The 15,202-nt window shown below is 43.4% G+C and overlaps 1 protein-coding gene across 1 annotated transcript in view; it reads left to right on the forward strand.

Moving 5' to 3' along the window:
- The window catches only part of Map3k5 (mitogen-activated protein kinase kinase kinase 5), a 210,988-nt gene that overhangs the window by 123,566 nt on the left and 72,220 nt on the right, over positions 1-15,202 (forward strand). Inside the window, exons 10-11 of the mRNA XM_038339073.1 lie at positions 995-1,148; positions 9,894-10,001. Coding sequence (XP_038195001.1) covers positions 995-1,148; positions 9,894-10,001 — 262 coding nt within the window. The remainder of the gene's footprint in view (positions 1-994; positions 1,149-9,893; positions 10,002-15,202) is intronic.

A 15,202-nucleotide genomic window follows, 5' to 3' on the forward strand; every position in this document is an offset into this window, starting at 1 on the left:
AGTATATCTCTGTTGACGCGGAGGTCTTTCTTTAAATATATCCCAACTGACGTTATCCAATTTGTCTCCATGGCACTTGAGGACGGGCTGTACCAACAGCCTCATGCGTGTCCACAACAGGCTTTGGCTAAATGCCATGGACTAAGTGAACCCCTAAGTGATACACTCAGTCATACGTGCCCTTTCTTTTTGATGACTCTTCTGATGGCAGAAGAGACTGAAGTGTGGATACAAAGAGCTCTGCTTTAGGTGTCCTGGCTTCTGTTACCGAGAAAGCAGGCAGCATCCTGTGCAGTAGTAAAGCAGCCACACAATAATGCCTACTATGTAATGTCAGCTTCCATGTCTGTGGTCTGCAAAGTGCTTCCACAGCCACCATCTTGCATAGTTATCTTTCTCCTCATGTCTCCTTTGTCTTTTGAGACACCGTCTGTCTTCTTCCGTTTGTGGATATTTGTATAATTCCTAAGCTCAATGGCTCAGAGTAAAATAACCTCTTACGAAGGGTCTATTTCGGAGACCTTCCTTGAAAAGGCGTATTTAAACACAAATGTGTCCACCTTGTCCTCAAATTGAATATAGGCATTTAAAACTCACGTGTTACAAATAATCACATATATGTATTTTTAAAAATGCGTTGCTGGGAAGGGAGCTCAGCATTTGCCTGGCATGCACACGTCCAGAGTTTGAGCCCCAGCATAACAAATAAAAATGTTTTAGGGAGATGTTTGGCCCCGGGCCCAGTTTATTTAAACCTTCTAAACATGAGTTTTCTCAACTTTTTAGAAACGTGCTTTGCTGAATTTTTGTGAAAATTGAACATGTAACAGTACCCGCTATTTAGCACACAGTGAAATGTGTTTGGTAAATGTGGAGGCACAATTATAAGTACAGTTGCACCCAGAGAATAGAAAGAACACCTATAAAGTAAAAATGGGGTTGAGGGGAGTAGGTGGCCCTAACTCTGTCCCGTTTTGTGTCCTTTCACTCACAGGTACCTCAAGTCTATTGTGGAGACAATTTTGATATATAAGCATTTTGTGAAACTGACCACGGAGCAGCCCATGGCCAAGCAGGAACTCGTGGACTTTTGGATGGATTTCCTGGTTGAGGCCACCAAAACCGATGTTACCGTCGTTAGATTTCCAGTGAGTACCTTCATTTGCATCTGCATTCAGTTCTGTGTTGCTTCCTGACTTTAAGGAGCATCTGCCCATTTGATTTTAACTGTCCTGTGTGAGTGTCTACCAGGCACAGTATAACTTGGTGACCAGGCTGATTTTACACAGATTGACTTGTTTTACCTTACTTTTTACTTGGTAGTGCTTTACCATTGCTTTATGTTTTGAGTTATAGTATAGTTATGTTTGCCGAAACTGGTGTTCCACTCCTGCCTCAGCCTTCTGCATGCTGAGTGCTGGGATTACAGGCATGTGCCCCCATGCCTATTTTAGTTGAGTTTTGAAAATAATGACTCTTCAAACCAGAGAAATGAGATACAACTTGACGTTTGAGGCAGGGATGTGAGTTGCTCGTTATGATAAGTCCGGAGGCATGCTTAGAACGCAATAAAAATACTGTGACCTTGGCTAGGTCAAGGCAGCTCTTGAGCCCAGACAGAGCCCAGATGTTGTTGGATATTGCAGTTTTCTTGCCGTCTTCAGTGTTATCAGCATTGTTGTGATGAAACGCTCAGCTCACTTGTTTGCAATTCTGTCTCAACCACTGTAAGCCAGGTAGGTCAGAGTTGCCCTGTGGCCACATATACCCGTGGAACAGTCACTGTTTTCATTGCTGCGACTCTAGAAAACGATGACTTGCAGTTTGGCCTTCAGTTCTATTTGTCTGGTTTCTAACTCGTGTGTGTGTGTGTGCACATGGGTACACAGGCATAGACACAAATGCACATATATACATATGGTATGTGTGTATGTACATATACATATTAGTGCATAGACAACTTTATTTGTGTGTCTGTGTGTGCCTGTGTCTGTGTGTCTGTGTTGTGTGTCCAGCCATAGGTCATCCTCAGTCATTTCTCAAGAGCTGTCCACTTATGTTTTGAAATAAGGTCTTCCTCTGGGATTAGGCTAAGTTGACTGGTCAGCGAGGACCAGAAATTCGCCTGTCTCCACCTCTTTTGTTGTTGTTGCTCAAGACAGGGTTTCTCTGTGTTGCTTTGGCTGTCCTAGAACTTGCTCTGTAGACCAGGTTGGCCTTGAATTCATAGAGATCCGCCTGCCTCTGCTTCGTAGGTGCTGGGATTAAAGATGTGTGCCACCACTGCCTGACCTGTCTCTGCCTCTTTCACAGTGGGATTATACCAGCATGTACCACCATATATGACTCTTTACATGGGTGCCGGGGCTCAAACTCAAGTCTTCATGTTTACATGGCAAGCACTTTACTGATTGAGCTAACACACACACACACACACACACACACACCCCTTTTAAAAACTGCATGGTTCATCTTCACAGCTAATGCATTCCCATCCTACAACACTCAGGATACACCAGATTCAGAGTACTATGACAATGGCATCCAGTCCATGTCTTAATAGCAACTGGCTTTGTGTGCAAATTGTTTCCAATGTCAAAATCATACATCCCTTGTTTGCACTCTGTAATCTCAATCTTCCATATGCAGGGGACGTGACAATTCCCAGTTCTTTCATAAACCCCGATTTCTAGTTTTTGTTGGTAGGATCCTCTGCTTCATTTAATTCAATCCATTGTTGGAGTGAGCATGCTTTGCTCTGACTTTCCCATGAAGCCTTGAGCTCAGCAAGCCCCTCGATTGAAATGCCTTTCAAAGTAAAACACTCTGCTCTGTTTCCTAGTGCAGATAACGCGCAGCCTAGGAAGGTCCGAACCTTGGAGTGAGCTGGCAGCTTGCCCAGGTGCTCTGAGTAGCAATAAATATACTGCTGAAAGCAGAGCGCACGCCCTTCGGCAGAGTTTAATGGACTGCCGACTTGCTGAGCTGACTGTCGATGGGATAGGCGAGAAACCCGCGGGAAAGGAGAGTGTTCCTGCTCACCGTTCCAAGCTCCTTTACACGTGTTCAGTGTGAGCCAGCCAGTCTGTTGTAGTGTAAAGACGTGAGTAAAGAAATAGGGCCGGGAAATAGGGAGGAGCTATGAGATTATAGACTCTAGGTCCAAAAGACTTTCTGTTCTTTTTCCCTTTTTAAATCTTACCCCTATTTTAAATTTTCTCGCCCCATCCTTCTCCTCCTCCTCTTCTCTTTTCTGGACTGAGGATCGGATGCAAAGCTAAACAAGTGCTCTACCACTAAGAGACACCCCTAGCCCTGATCTAAAACAAAAAAGAAAAAGAAAAAGGGGGTAGGGGAACAAGCCCTCACTATATAGTAGACTGGCCTTGAACTCCTTGTGTACCCTGAGCTAGTTTCCAACTTGAAATCCTCCTGCCTTAGCTTCAAAACTATTGGCATTTTAGGCACATGCCAACACACCCATTTTAGGGAGTTTCTTAAGCAAGAAAAGACCCTTAGTTCCTTACAGAAAATATTATCTCATCCTATTTGGTTTCATTTTTAAATGGAGGAGGGCTGGAAGATAGCCCAGTCCGTAAAGAATTTGCTGTGCAGATAGGGGAACCTGAGTCCCACCCCCCCCCATAACCCACATTAAAAAAAATCCAGATTCAGTGATATTCATCTATAATCCCAGTGCCAGGGAGGCAGAGATAGGGAGATCCACTGGCCAGCACGCCTAGACTACTCAGTTCCAAGTTAGTGAGAAACCCTTTCTCAAACACCAAGGTGAGTGCTGGAGAGATGTATGGCTCATTGGTTAAGAGCACTGGCTGCTCTTCCAGAGGACCTGGGTTTGATTTCTAGCACCCACATGATGGCTCACAAGGGTCTTTAGTTCTAGTTCCAGAGGATATGACACCCTCTTCTGGCTTCCATGTGTAATGCACACATGTGGTGCCCAGACATACATGTAAGCAAACGACCCACACATAAACAAAAATAATTGTTTTTAAAAAGTGGATGGCCCTTCTTAAGGAAACACTGCTGATCTTATGCTTTGGCCATATTCACACATACACACAACACTTACCCAAATACACATATGGAGCCACAAAGACAACACTAACAAGTACATACATACACACAACAAGATGGGGAGATGGAGGCTGTGGTGATGTAGAGCAGTATAGAGGGCTTCCTTAGCATGTGTTGAACTGAAAAAAAATGGAAATATTGGTCAAAAACTGCCATAAACATGGAAAATAGACAACTATGAAGCAAGAAAAATATTTAATGCTAATGCCAAATATGAAAGTTAAAGAAGATGATCCTATAGAAAGCTACTTAACCTGATTAAGTGGACAAGAAAACACAAATTAGGGCGAGAAAAAGTTCTGGGTCTGCTGAACTCAGATAAGTAGAAATTTTACACTCAGCAAATATCCAGGGACAAGAACATTTTAGGTTTTGCTGGTGGACATTAAGAATTGCTAGGCGTTCTGGAGAATTGTCTAGGGAAGGGGATGTTGAGAGAGACTGTGGAAGGGACCATGGGGACTTCAACTGTATTTGCAAGGTCTGTTTCTTTAAAAGCTATCATGAATCAAGTGCAGTAGGGAATTGCCGGTGTGTTCTGTGGGCATCAGCATTGTGTTCCATGGGCATCGCTGGTGTGTTCCGTGGGCATCACCATTGTTTTCTGTGGGCATTGCCATTGTATTCATGAGCATTGCCATTGTATTCCATGGGTGTTGCCTTTGTACTCCATGGATATTGGGCATTGTGTTCCGTGGGCATTGGTGTTGTGTTTCATGGACATTGGTATTGTGTTCCATGGGCATCACCATTGTGTTCTATTTGCATCGCCATTCCATGGACATCAGCGTTGTGTTCTGTGAGCATTGGCATTGTGTTCCATGGGCATAGCTGTTCCATGGACATTGGTGTTGTGTTTTGTAGACATCAGCATTGTGTTCTGTGGGCATCACTGTTGTGTTCCGTGGACATCAGCGTTGTGTTCCGTGGGCATAGCCATTCCATGGGCATTGGTGTTGTGTTCCGTGGACATGGCTGTTGTGTTCTGTGGGCAAAGGCGGAAGGGTACATGTTATCTTGCAGACTCAGTTAGGACAGTTTGTTTGGCAGCAATCCCATTTCTTCCCAAAATTTCATGGTTTGTTTGTGGCTGTCTGGTTTTGAAGAGACTAAAATAGAGTGTTTTGTGCTTGTCTCTTCCACTCCTACTGGAGAATTCATAACTTGAAAACTCAGAATTGCTTTCCCAGGCTTTGTTGTCACACTGAGATCAAAATTGTAGTTTTCTAATTCTCATTTTACCCAACGCCTTGACAATGTGATGTAGACACTCTCAGTGATCCAAATGCCTACACTCTACCACGGACCACACTACTGCACTGTGCCTCTGACCAGACCCCCACTCTACACTGACCAGACTCCCACTCTACACTGACAAGATTCCCACTCTACAGTGACCAGACCCCCACTCTACACTGACCAGACCCCCCACTCTACCACTGACCAGACCCCCCCACTCTAAACTGACCAGACCCCTCACTCTATACTGACAAGATCCCCACTCTACACTGACCAGACCCCCACTCTACACTGACCAGACCCCTATTCTACCACTAACCAGACCCCCACTCTACACTGACCAGACCCCCCCAGTTCTACCACTGACCAGACCCCCACTCTACCACTGACCAAACCCCCACTCTACACTGACCAGACCCCCCCCAACTCTACACTGACCAGACCCCCACTCTACCACTGACCAGACCCCCCCACTCTACACTGACAAGATCCCCACTCTACACTGACCAGACCCCCCACTCTACACTGACAAGATCCCCACTCTACACTGACCAGACCCCCACTCTACCACTGACCAGACCCCCCCACTCTACACTGACCAGAACCCCCCACTCTCCACTGACCAGACCCCCCACTCTACACTGACCAGACCCCCCACTCTACACTGACCAGACACCCACTCTACACTGACCAGACCCCCCACTCTACCACTGACCACACCCCACACTCTGTTTGGCTTTTTTTAATTTTTGAGACAAGGTCTTACCAAGTTGGTCATGCCGATCTCAGACTTCCCCCAGAACGAGTGTGCATCACTATCCCTAACTAACTAAACTTCCCTACCCTTTATTTTATATCAACTCTGTAAAGCTTGAGTCTACCAAGAAGTTCCAAATTCAACAAAAACCGCTTTCCAGTTAATCACATGCCTATTTTCCTGTATTCGCATATATGAATAAGTGTTGTAGAAGCTGCCAAGACATTATTTGCAGAACTAAGATAAACATATGGTAAATACATAAAATATATACAAGACATAAATCATAAAGTAGCGGAGTAGGGAGAGAGGCATACATACATATGTACATACACACATTTGGTAGTAAGTTGTCACTGTATCTGGGTTCCCTCAGAGGGAAAGGCCCTTCCGGTGCTGTGGCAGTCACTGTAGTATCTCACTTAGTCTCACAGCTTCTGTGGCTCATGCGGAGGGGGCTTTGGTGGTCTTGATTAGGATGATCACATTATTTTATGAAGTTCATCCAAAACCCAATAGAGAATGCATCAGAAAATATATAATGGGATTGTTTCCATTTATTTCATTTCTATAATAATTCCCTTCTTGTTATCCAAAGGGAAAAAAAAAAACCAAGCAAACAAACATGATCAGAGATACTGGAAAGTTTGTGAAATTATTTGGATGGTCCTATTCATTTATACTCAGTTTGAATAACTTTTTCCTTACCTCCTTCAGGAAAGGCGTGGGGAGGGGGTTTGCTTTTCACCGTGCATGAAGCTGAAGACCACCAACTTACCACCTAATGCCAGGAGCCAGAAGGGAGGAGGGGCCTGGTGCTCAGAGGCTTTGAGAGACTTAGATATACACAGCCTGCTAATATAGCTATTCTGTTAGGCCTCGCCCTGATCTCCTGCTTCAGCAGTCATTGTAACGCTGACTAGTGTGAAAGACAGGGAACAGAAAGTCAGAGTATACGCCTCATGGGGGCTTTATCCAGCGCCACAACTCTGTTCAGTTGCCTCCTTTTTTTTTTTTTTTTGGTTGATCCCTCTTCTCTTCTCCCTCTCTTTCTCCTTCTCTCATCTCTTCCTTTTCCACTTCCCTTCCTTCTTCTTCCCTTTCGCCTGCATTCCTCTGCCTGTCTGTGGTTCTTTTATGTGTGCTACAGATTCCTCTTATTTTGTCATTTCAAGGGCAGATCGAAGGGCTTCACAAACTTTAGGCAGCGATAACCTTGTTTTTGTTCCCTGTCCCAAGTTGAGAACACATAGTTCAGAATTCATCTATTAGAAACATTTGGAATGACAATAAAGGCATAGTTTAACAGGAGAGGGAGTTCATAAGAGCCTGTGCTTCTCTGAAATAATCTACCCGTAGCATTGGAGAACAGGGACTCTCATTTGTAGGTGAGGAAACTTGAGAAGATGTTTTGGGGATCCTATCTTTTGTTCGCTGTTACTTGTTTTCGTGTCTGAAACACTGGGTTGTTCAGATATAGTTGGAATTTTCTTTAGGCCGCCAAACAGCTCCCAAATAAAGACACAGAGACTTATTAATTATGCATGCTCAACCTTAGCTTAGGCTTGTCCCACTAGCTCTTTTAACTTGATTTAACCTGTTACTGTTCATCTATGTTTTGCCTCAAGGCTTACCTTTTTTTTCATTCTGTATGTCCCACTTTCCTGCTTCCTCTATGTCTGTCTGGCATCTCCCTCTATGTCCTTCTATGTCCCCCTATGTCCCCCTATGTCCCCCTATGTCCCCTGGCATCTCCCTGGTGTCTCTTTTCCTTTCCTTTTTCACACACCTAAATTCCTCCTCCTGTACCTCCTCCCTTGCTATTGGCCGTTCAACTTTTTATTAGACTAATCATGTGACATAGGCATGCAAGGTAAAACGGCATCCCATCTTTACATAATTAAACAAATACAACACATCTTTGCATAGTTAAACAAATATTCTACAATATAAACAAATGTAGCACATCTTTCTATAGTTAAACAAATGCAACGCCTCTTTGCATAGTTAAACAAATATTCTGCAGCCTTTAGCTATGGCAGCACCATTTCTACAGTGTTGCTTGAAAATTGGTCTTCAGTCTTAATCAGTAGCACTGAGTTTGACTGACTAGAATTAGAGCCTTGGTTCACCCAGTAAGGGGCTGAGTCCTGAGTTAGAATGCAAGCTCTCATTGTGAGGAGATTTGTGGAAAAGCCTCTTATTTCATAATAAAGGCCTCATCAAGAAATAAATTGGTGAGCTCTAAAAGCTTTTTGTACTCAGAGTAAAGGAAAATTTGGGGGTTTTCCTGCCACCTTTCTATTTCTAAGCATATTAAGTTACATACGTGCTGCGTTATGGTAATCTTAGAGGGGAAAGAATGTATTGTTCCTAGTATGTGGCAGGGAGCCAGTTTTCTGACCCATATTCTTGTCCTTCCTTGCTCAGGCTGCATTGTATTTTTAGTATATTGGGAGTTTGTTATTTCTTGATGACAGAGCTGTAGGAAGGCTCTCCAGTTTTATCTGGTAAACTTCTTGATTCATGCATGATTGCTTCTGAATGTAATTTTAGTCAGCAGAGTACAAAGAAGCATTCCAGCTTCTCTGTAATGGAGTAATGGCTTTCCTTTCTTCCTTCTAAATATCCTTAACTGTACAAAAAATTCAGGTCTTGGGTCTGGAGATATAGTCCAGTTGATAAAATGTTTGCCTAGCATGCACAAGTCCCTGGGTTCAGTTCCCAATGCCTCTAAAACCAGTAGTAAAGGTCTGTGATCCTAGCTTCTGGGAGGTAGAGTCAAGATGACCATAGTCAAAGTCATAGCAAGTTCAAGGTCAGCCTGTGGTACCCACAAGCCTGTCTCAAATTTTTAAAAAAAAAAGCCTTTAAGGGTTTATATAAAAAATTACTATCACAACTTAAAAATTAGGGAGCATATGGTATATTGATGTTATTCCCTCTTGGTATGAAGTATTAGTAATAATTAAACTCTTTCGTGTAACTTTTCCATGTAGATTCTCAACTAGCTTATCATATGTCCTTCCTAACATCTCTAAATAAAATAACAGGAAATTTTATTTCTCTTATTGAATATTCCAGTTTTATATTGAAGGCAATGCAAAGATAATTTTAATATTTCACATAGCTATATCTGATTCTTTGGTTTATATATAAAACTCTTTCAACAAAATCCCAAATTATTTATAAATCTGTTTTCATGGGAAGAAGTACCATACTACCAGCTCCTTATGATAAAGTGTGACAGCAGAGATCTGGAATTTCTATTCTAGAAATAGAATCGTTTTGGTGTATAGAAGTGTTTTATCATGTTTCTTCCGTTCTTTGACACATTTATTTTAATAGAAATAGCATATGCATTACAAGATGATTAATTTAAGCTTTGGGAATGAGGTATGTATATTGCTTCATAGCTAAGCTGGCCGGAAACTCACGATGTAACCCAGACTGACTTTGAACTTTCAGTGGTCCTCTGCCACATCTCCCGAGAGCCTTGGTTAGAAGCATGAATTGCCATGCTTGCTGAAGCTTTCCAAAAATGGACCAGTAAGTTCTCCAGAGATAACCGAACTATAGACTTTGAAATATGACTTCCAGTCCGTTAGCAATAAATGCTGATGTATTGCTGGACTTTAGGATAACTGTATATCATGGAAAAACTCAGAAATCTCCTAGGGAATCTCTAGAAGTTAAGGTGATTTCCGTAGCTGATGCATCGATAACCTCTTCTACGTGGTGTTGGATTGACGGTAGCCGTTGTCACTAACGCAGGCTTCTTTGCCTTTTTTCTTTCTAGGTATTAATATTAGAGCCAACCAAAATCTATCAGCCTTCCTACCTGTCTATCAATAACGAAGTCGAGGAGAAGACAATATCTATTTGGCACGTGCTTCCTGATGACAAGGTAAACTGAAATTGAGATAAGACTTTCTAGTCTCACTCCAGTAAATGTGCTGATGAGGAAGAAATAGCTTGACTGTGTTTGTCTTGGCAGAAGGGCATGCTGCCGTATAAACATCGCTAATTTGGGGTTATGAGTTTCATCAATTAGTTGATGTACTTGAAATAGTTCAGCTTTTTAGTAGAGACAGTATAACCATTTCAAGTGTGCTAAAAATTGGGATATTTCTTCATTTTAGAAATTCATGCTGTAAGCTCAGTTATTCCCCGAAGAAGTAACTTTTCAAAATTATGCCAAAGAAATAAGTTTTAAAACTGAGGTCGCAAATGATGTGTCTCTTAATTCTAGGAAGCCTGTTAGGACAAAGCCCCTTGGAAGCTTACAGCGGGCCTCTATTTTTATCTTTGCATCTGGCCGCTTGCTTATCTAAATAGCTGCAAAATTTCAGATTAGCGCTGACTCAATGTGGTCTGGATAAAGTAAGATAGGATGGACTTCCACTTGGTTCCTGAAGGGTCTTGGCCCCCATCCCCAGCCCATATATGCTCCTTGGCAGCGTGTGATCAACCTTTGCATGTTGGTGGTTTGTTCGGATTTTGTTCTTTGTTTTGAGACAGAGTCTCTATTTGTAGGGTAGGCTGGCCTCTGCATTTCAGTCCTCAGCCTCAAGTATTGAGATGACAGGCATGGTTTTGTCCGTTCTCATGCGCATGCCACAACTCTTAAAACACAGAAAGCATGCTGGGTGACCTGTCCAAGCAACAGAAAAAAGGTGTAGATACTAGAAAAATCTTAGAAGAAAGTTTATTTGAGGGTTTTTTCCTAATTGTTCTCCAAAATACCCTTTATTTTCTTTAAACATTATTCATTCACTATTTCCATGTGTAGATGTTGGCTGAGCGCCTACTGTGCGCCAGGCACTTACCAGGCTCTGTATTAAGCAGCGGGAAAAGCACTTTATATGGATGAGTGAAACTCCGCCTCTCATGGCACTCTCTCCCTTGGGAGGTAATAAACCGAGGAGTGAAACCTGCAGGTGTGCGCAGAAGCGATAAAGACAAAATAAAGCATGAGCTGGGTAGGAGTTTGCGATACTGCTAAAGTTAATAGACCTGAATTTGTTCAGACTTTTGTCACTGCTTGTGTGCAACATGGATTCCCTAAGTTACAGTGTCCTTATCTGTACAAGAGACAATAAAATAATAATAATAATAACAACAACAACAATAGCAACAACAGCAGCATCCACCTCCAAAGACATGGTACTGTTGCCATGTCTCTAATTTTCCAGGATTTGGGAGGTTTAAACAGAAAGATCATAAACTCAAGACCACTTTCAGAAACACAGTGAATTCCGGGCCAACCTAAGCTAAAGGAAACCCTGCCTTGCTCCCTTTGAGTTTGTTGTGAACAGAAGTTGTACAAATAGGGTGCATTTCACAGAGTCCTTTACTATACTGAACGCCACAAATACTTTAAGGATGATAACAACAAACACTATTTAAATGGCTGCTTTTTGTAACCTTATTTTTAAGACCCCAGAATTTAACCTTGTTTCATTCTTTAAACAATATGAAGGTATCCTTTGGGAGAGTGTAAGTATCAATAGGTCACAAATTGAGCTACCTGTCGTATAAGCCTACAAGCTAGCCATAGGTTGTGATCTTCTGTGTTATGCTCGCAGTGAGTCCTGGGCACACATGCACACGTTGTTAGAAAATCGCTGTCTGATTCTGATGTGTGGCTGTGGTTGAGAACAAGTTTAATAATGGGTGTGGGCATACTGAAGGACTCAGTTGGGGAGGAATCATTACGTCCTTGACTTTATGGCTCAATTGGGCTATTAGGGGTTGTAGTTTCCGAAGGCTATCTCCTGGAAACCTCAACATTTGAGTGACAAGAAGTGGCTTCAAATCTGGATTTCCACTCTGTGTTTGCCACCTGGTTTGCAGAACCCACATGCATTAACCACCACCGCTGTAGGAAGCTCCGCAGGCCCATCCGTACAGCGTGTCTGTAATACAGGAAGAGTAACACATGCTTTGGGGTAGTCACATCAGCTGGGCTGAGCCTTTTTCAAATCCCAGGCATGGCCAGGTCCTGTAACCTCTATCAAAACAGCAACAAGTCACCTGTCACGGAGCTCTCGTTTATAGAAGAAGGGGTGCCTTGTGTTTAAAATGAGCAGGCAGCTACCCAGAAGGACTGGCATTGTAAGTTATTGTATGTCTGAATGCAGTTGGTTGTGTGAAGCCTGGTAAGGTGTAGTGCTTTGGCAGACATACTAAATGCCGGTTAGCATGGAATCATGGCACAAGTGTGCACAGGAATCCATTTTCAGAAGTAGGTCTGCCAGCTGCGTCTGAATGACTTCTTTCAGAACTGTGGTCTTTTCAAATCCAACCTGTGGAACCCTGGCCCTGCTACTACTTTCCTAGGACAGCTATGGGCTGGCTGTGCTAGAGTTTTATACTTTGCCCACTAACAGGTTATGATAACTGTGGGATCTTCACCCAACAAAACACACCTTACCCCTACCAGGGCCTGCCACTATGAGCAGTATTACTGTGAGGCCTAGCTGTCTAGCCCTTAATGAAGATAGTCCCAAAAGATAGTATTAACTTATTCGTAAAGGAAAACTGCCTTGATAAGAAACTTATGACAGCTAAGACATTCTCTGCGATCATCACTTTGTAAGGGGACAATGGCCGACACCCACATCAGTAACATTTCTGGTACGTAAGTGAGTTTGCCCCTGGAGCGGCATGCTACACCGGAGGAACGCACTGTGACCCGTGTGACACTCTTGCTGCCTGACTATAAAAACTTCTATGGCTCATGGGACCATGCCCGGTTGTGAGGAGGACCTTTGGGGCTTTTGGTCTGTGATGTTCAGTGAGGATCACTGAGTAGAACATGGTGTCTTTGGGAGGCTTCAGTTAGGATCTGGAGTCTGGTTTTGGTTGCGGACTAAGAAATGACTCAGGTTGGGAGAAGAGAGCGAATTCCAACAGAGACAATGAGCAAATGTGAACATGGGAGGCTCGGCGGTGGTGAGCGGCCTTTTTGGCTCACCGGGGGGACGTGATGCTGGCGGTGGCAAATACACGGGTAAACAGCATGGTGTAAAATCACAGCTTGTTTCCTGAGTGAGGAAGGAGGATTTGGACATGTGCTCGTAGGAAACGGTGCATCACGGAAGCTACTTCAAATCTAAGAGCTGTCAAGTGTGCAACCCAGAGCGGCCAGGAACAGGGTCAGAGTAAAGCCCTGCAGGTGTGAAGGCTGCTGTTATCTATTGCTTGTGCGGTGACCTGGGCAGTCTATGTGACGCTTCCCGTAGCCTCCATACAAGGAGAAAAGATGATGATGGTACCTTAGGGAATGTTGCAGAGAGTGCATGAGATAGTTACCAGGAGTTCTCTAGCAATGGGCTAAAGGCACAGAACATGCAATAATCGTTTTTATCACTGGAAGACTTAGCACACCTTGACCTAGAACCGGAAGGGTCACAGGGAAGAGTATTGAAGGAAATGGTTAGAAATGAAGTAGCTAGAGATATTGTACTAGGCCAGTGGGTCTCAGCTGTGGAGTGACGGGTCATTTGAAGAGGGAAAAAAATAAGTGTATGGTTCAGCCACTCATTAGGAGAGACACTAAAAGGGAGGAGTAAGTATCAAAAGGCTCAAAGTCGGCTGGGGGTCACTCCAGTAGGGTGTTTAGAAGGAAAAGGTGAATGGTAGAGGGCCTTTATTTTGGACCCGGGCACTTGGAGCTGGTGACCTGCAAGCACCTACAGAGACGAAGCTGAGCGTGTGTTCTTGTCGTGTTGCGTTAAAGTGCAGTGCCTGCTCGCAGCACTTTGAAGTGGACGCAGACCTGTTCTTGTACTGGGACGAGAGCAAGACGGGAAGAGATTTTCAGAGGCTTGACCGGAAAGCGCAAGGTTACCCAGGGACACTTGGATCAGAATGCAGCTAAAGGAATTAGCGACAAACACGGTCCCAAGAATGAGCGCAGAGCCAATAGAATTTGGAAGACAGGAAAAGAGCAAACATCGAGCCAGAGATTTCTGGAAACAGTGCTACTTCTAACTGGTGTTTTTGTTTGCTCTTCCAGAGCGGCTCTCTGATCAGTGAACCAGTGGGCCTGGTGGGGCCGTCTCAACTCTGTGACGATTTTAGGAGCAGCTTTTACATTGTGCTGAGAACTACATACGTTGTGATAGTCACTGAGTATTTGAGGAAGGGTTATTGGTTAAGGCATAAATTATCTCTGTGCCTACCTCCCCTGTCTTTTTTTTTTTTTAAAAAAATATACTTCTATTTTATGAGCATTTTGCTTGCATGTGTGCATGTGTACCATGAATGTTTCTGGTGCCCGCAAAGGTCCCCTGGAACTGGACTTATGGACCATGCAAGTGCTGGGAACCAAACCTGGGTCCTCTACCAGTGCTCTGAACTACTAGGCCGTCTCTCCAGCCCTCCCGCTCCCTTTTGGCGCTCATGGACTGCGCTTGTGGCATCCCATCCGTATAATCTTCATATTAAAATTGTCCTTGTCAAATGTCCCTTTGGTTTGTAAATTGATTCTCTGTAAACTGTGCTCGCTATTGACATCATTCTCTCTACCTTTTACCAGCAGAAGTGGTAGGATCTCAACAGAGACAAACCTTTATTACCAGCCTTAAGTCTGTAACTAATAGGTAAACAACCAATTTAATAGATTGTTTGGTAAGCAGGAAATGGATTATGACCTAGAATGTCATGATTTTCCTAGAATTGATAATATTGCTTTTTATTTGTTATGTTTCTTTCTCTGCCTGCTCAACAGTTTATAAAATGTGGGATGAACTGTTGTATTGTCTCCAGACTCTGCTTCATACTGCAATTTTCCAAAACCTTCAGACATTGTACACCAATTCTCGGAACTCTTGGGGAGCTACTTTCCATTTATGGGCCACAATTTCTTAATTCCAGCTGTGTCCCTTTTCCCCATAGATGTCTGCTGTGTAGTCAGCACTTGAGAAAAATATGCATGGGTACCTTGGAAGAAAAACCTAGATCCAGAAAAGCCACATGCAAGATACTTTGTGTGGCTACTTGAAATTTTTCCCTTTTAGGGTTGAATTTTAAGCAACTGTTGGCCTGTGTTGTGCTTCTCCATCACAAGTGTGGCTGGCAAGGACCCTTCAGCACTTTGAA

The sequence above is a fragment of the Arvicola amphibius genome, chromosome 8 (genome assembly GCF_903992535.2).
Source record: "Arvicola amphibius chromosome 8, mArvAmp1.2, whole genome shotgun sequence".
Classification (NCBI taxonomy): Eukaryota; Metazoa; Chordata; class Mammalia; order Rodentia; family Cricetidae; genus Arvicola; species Arvicola amphibius.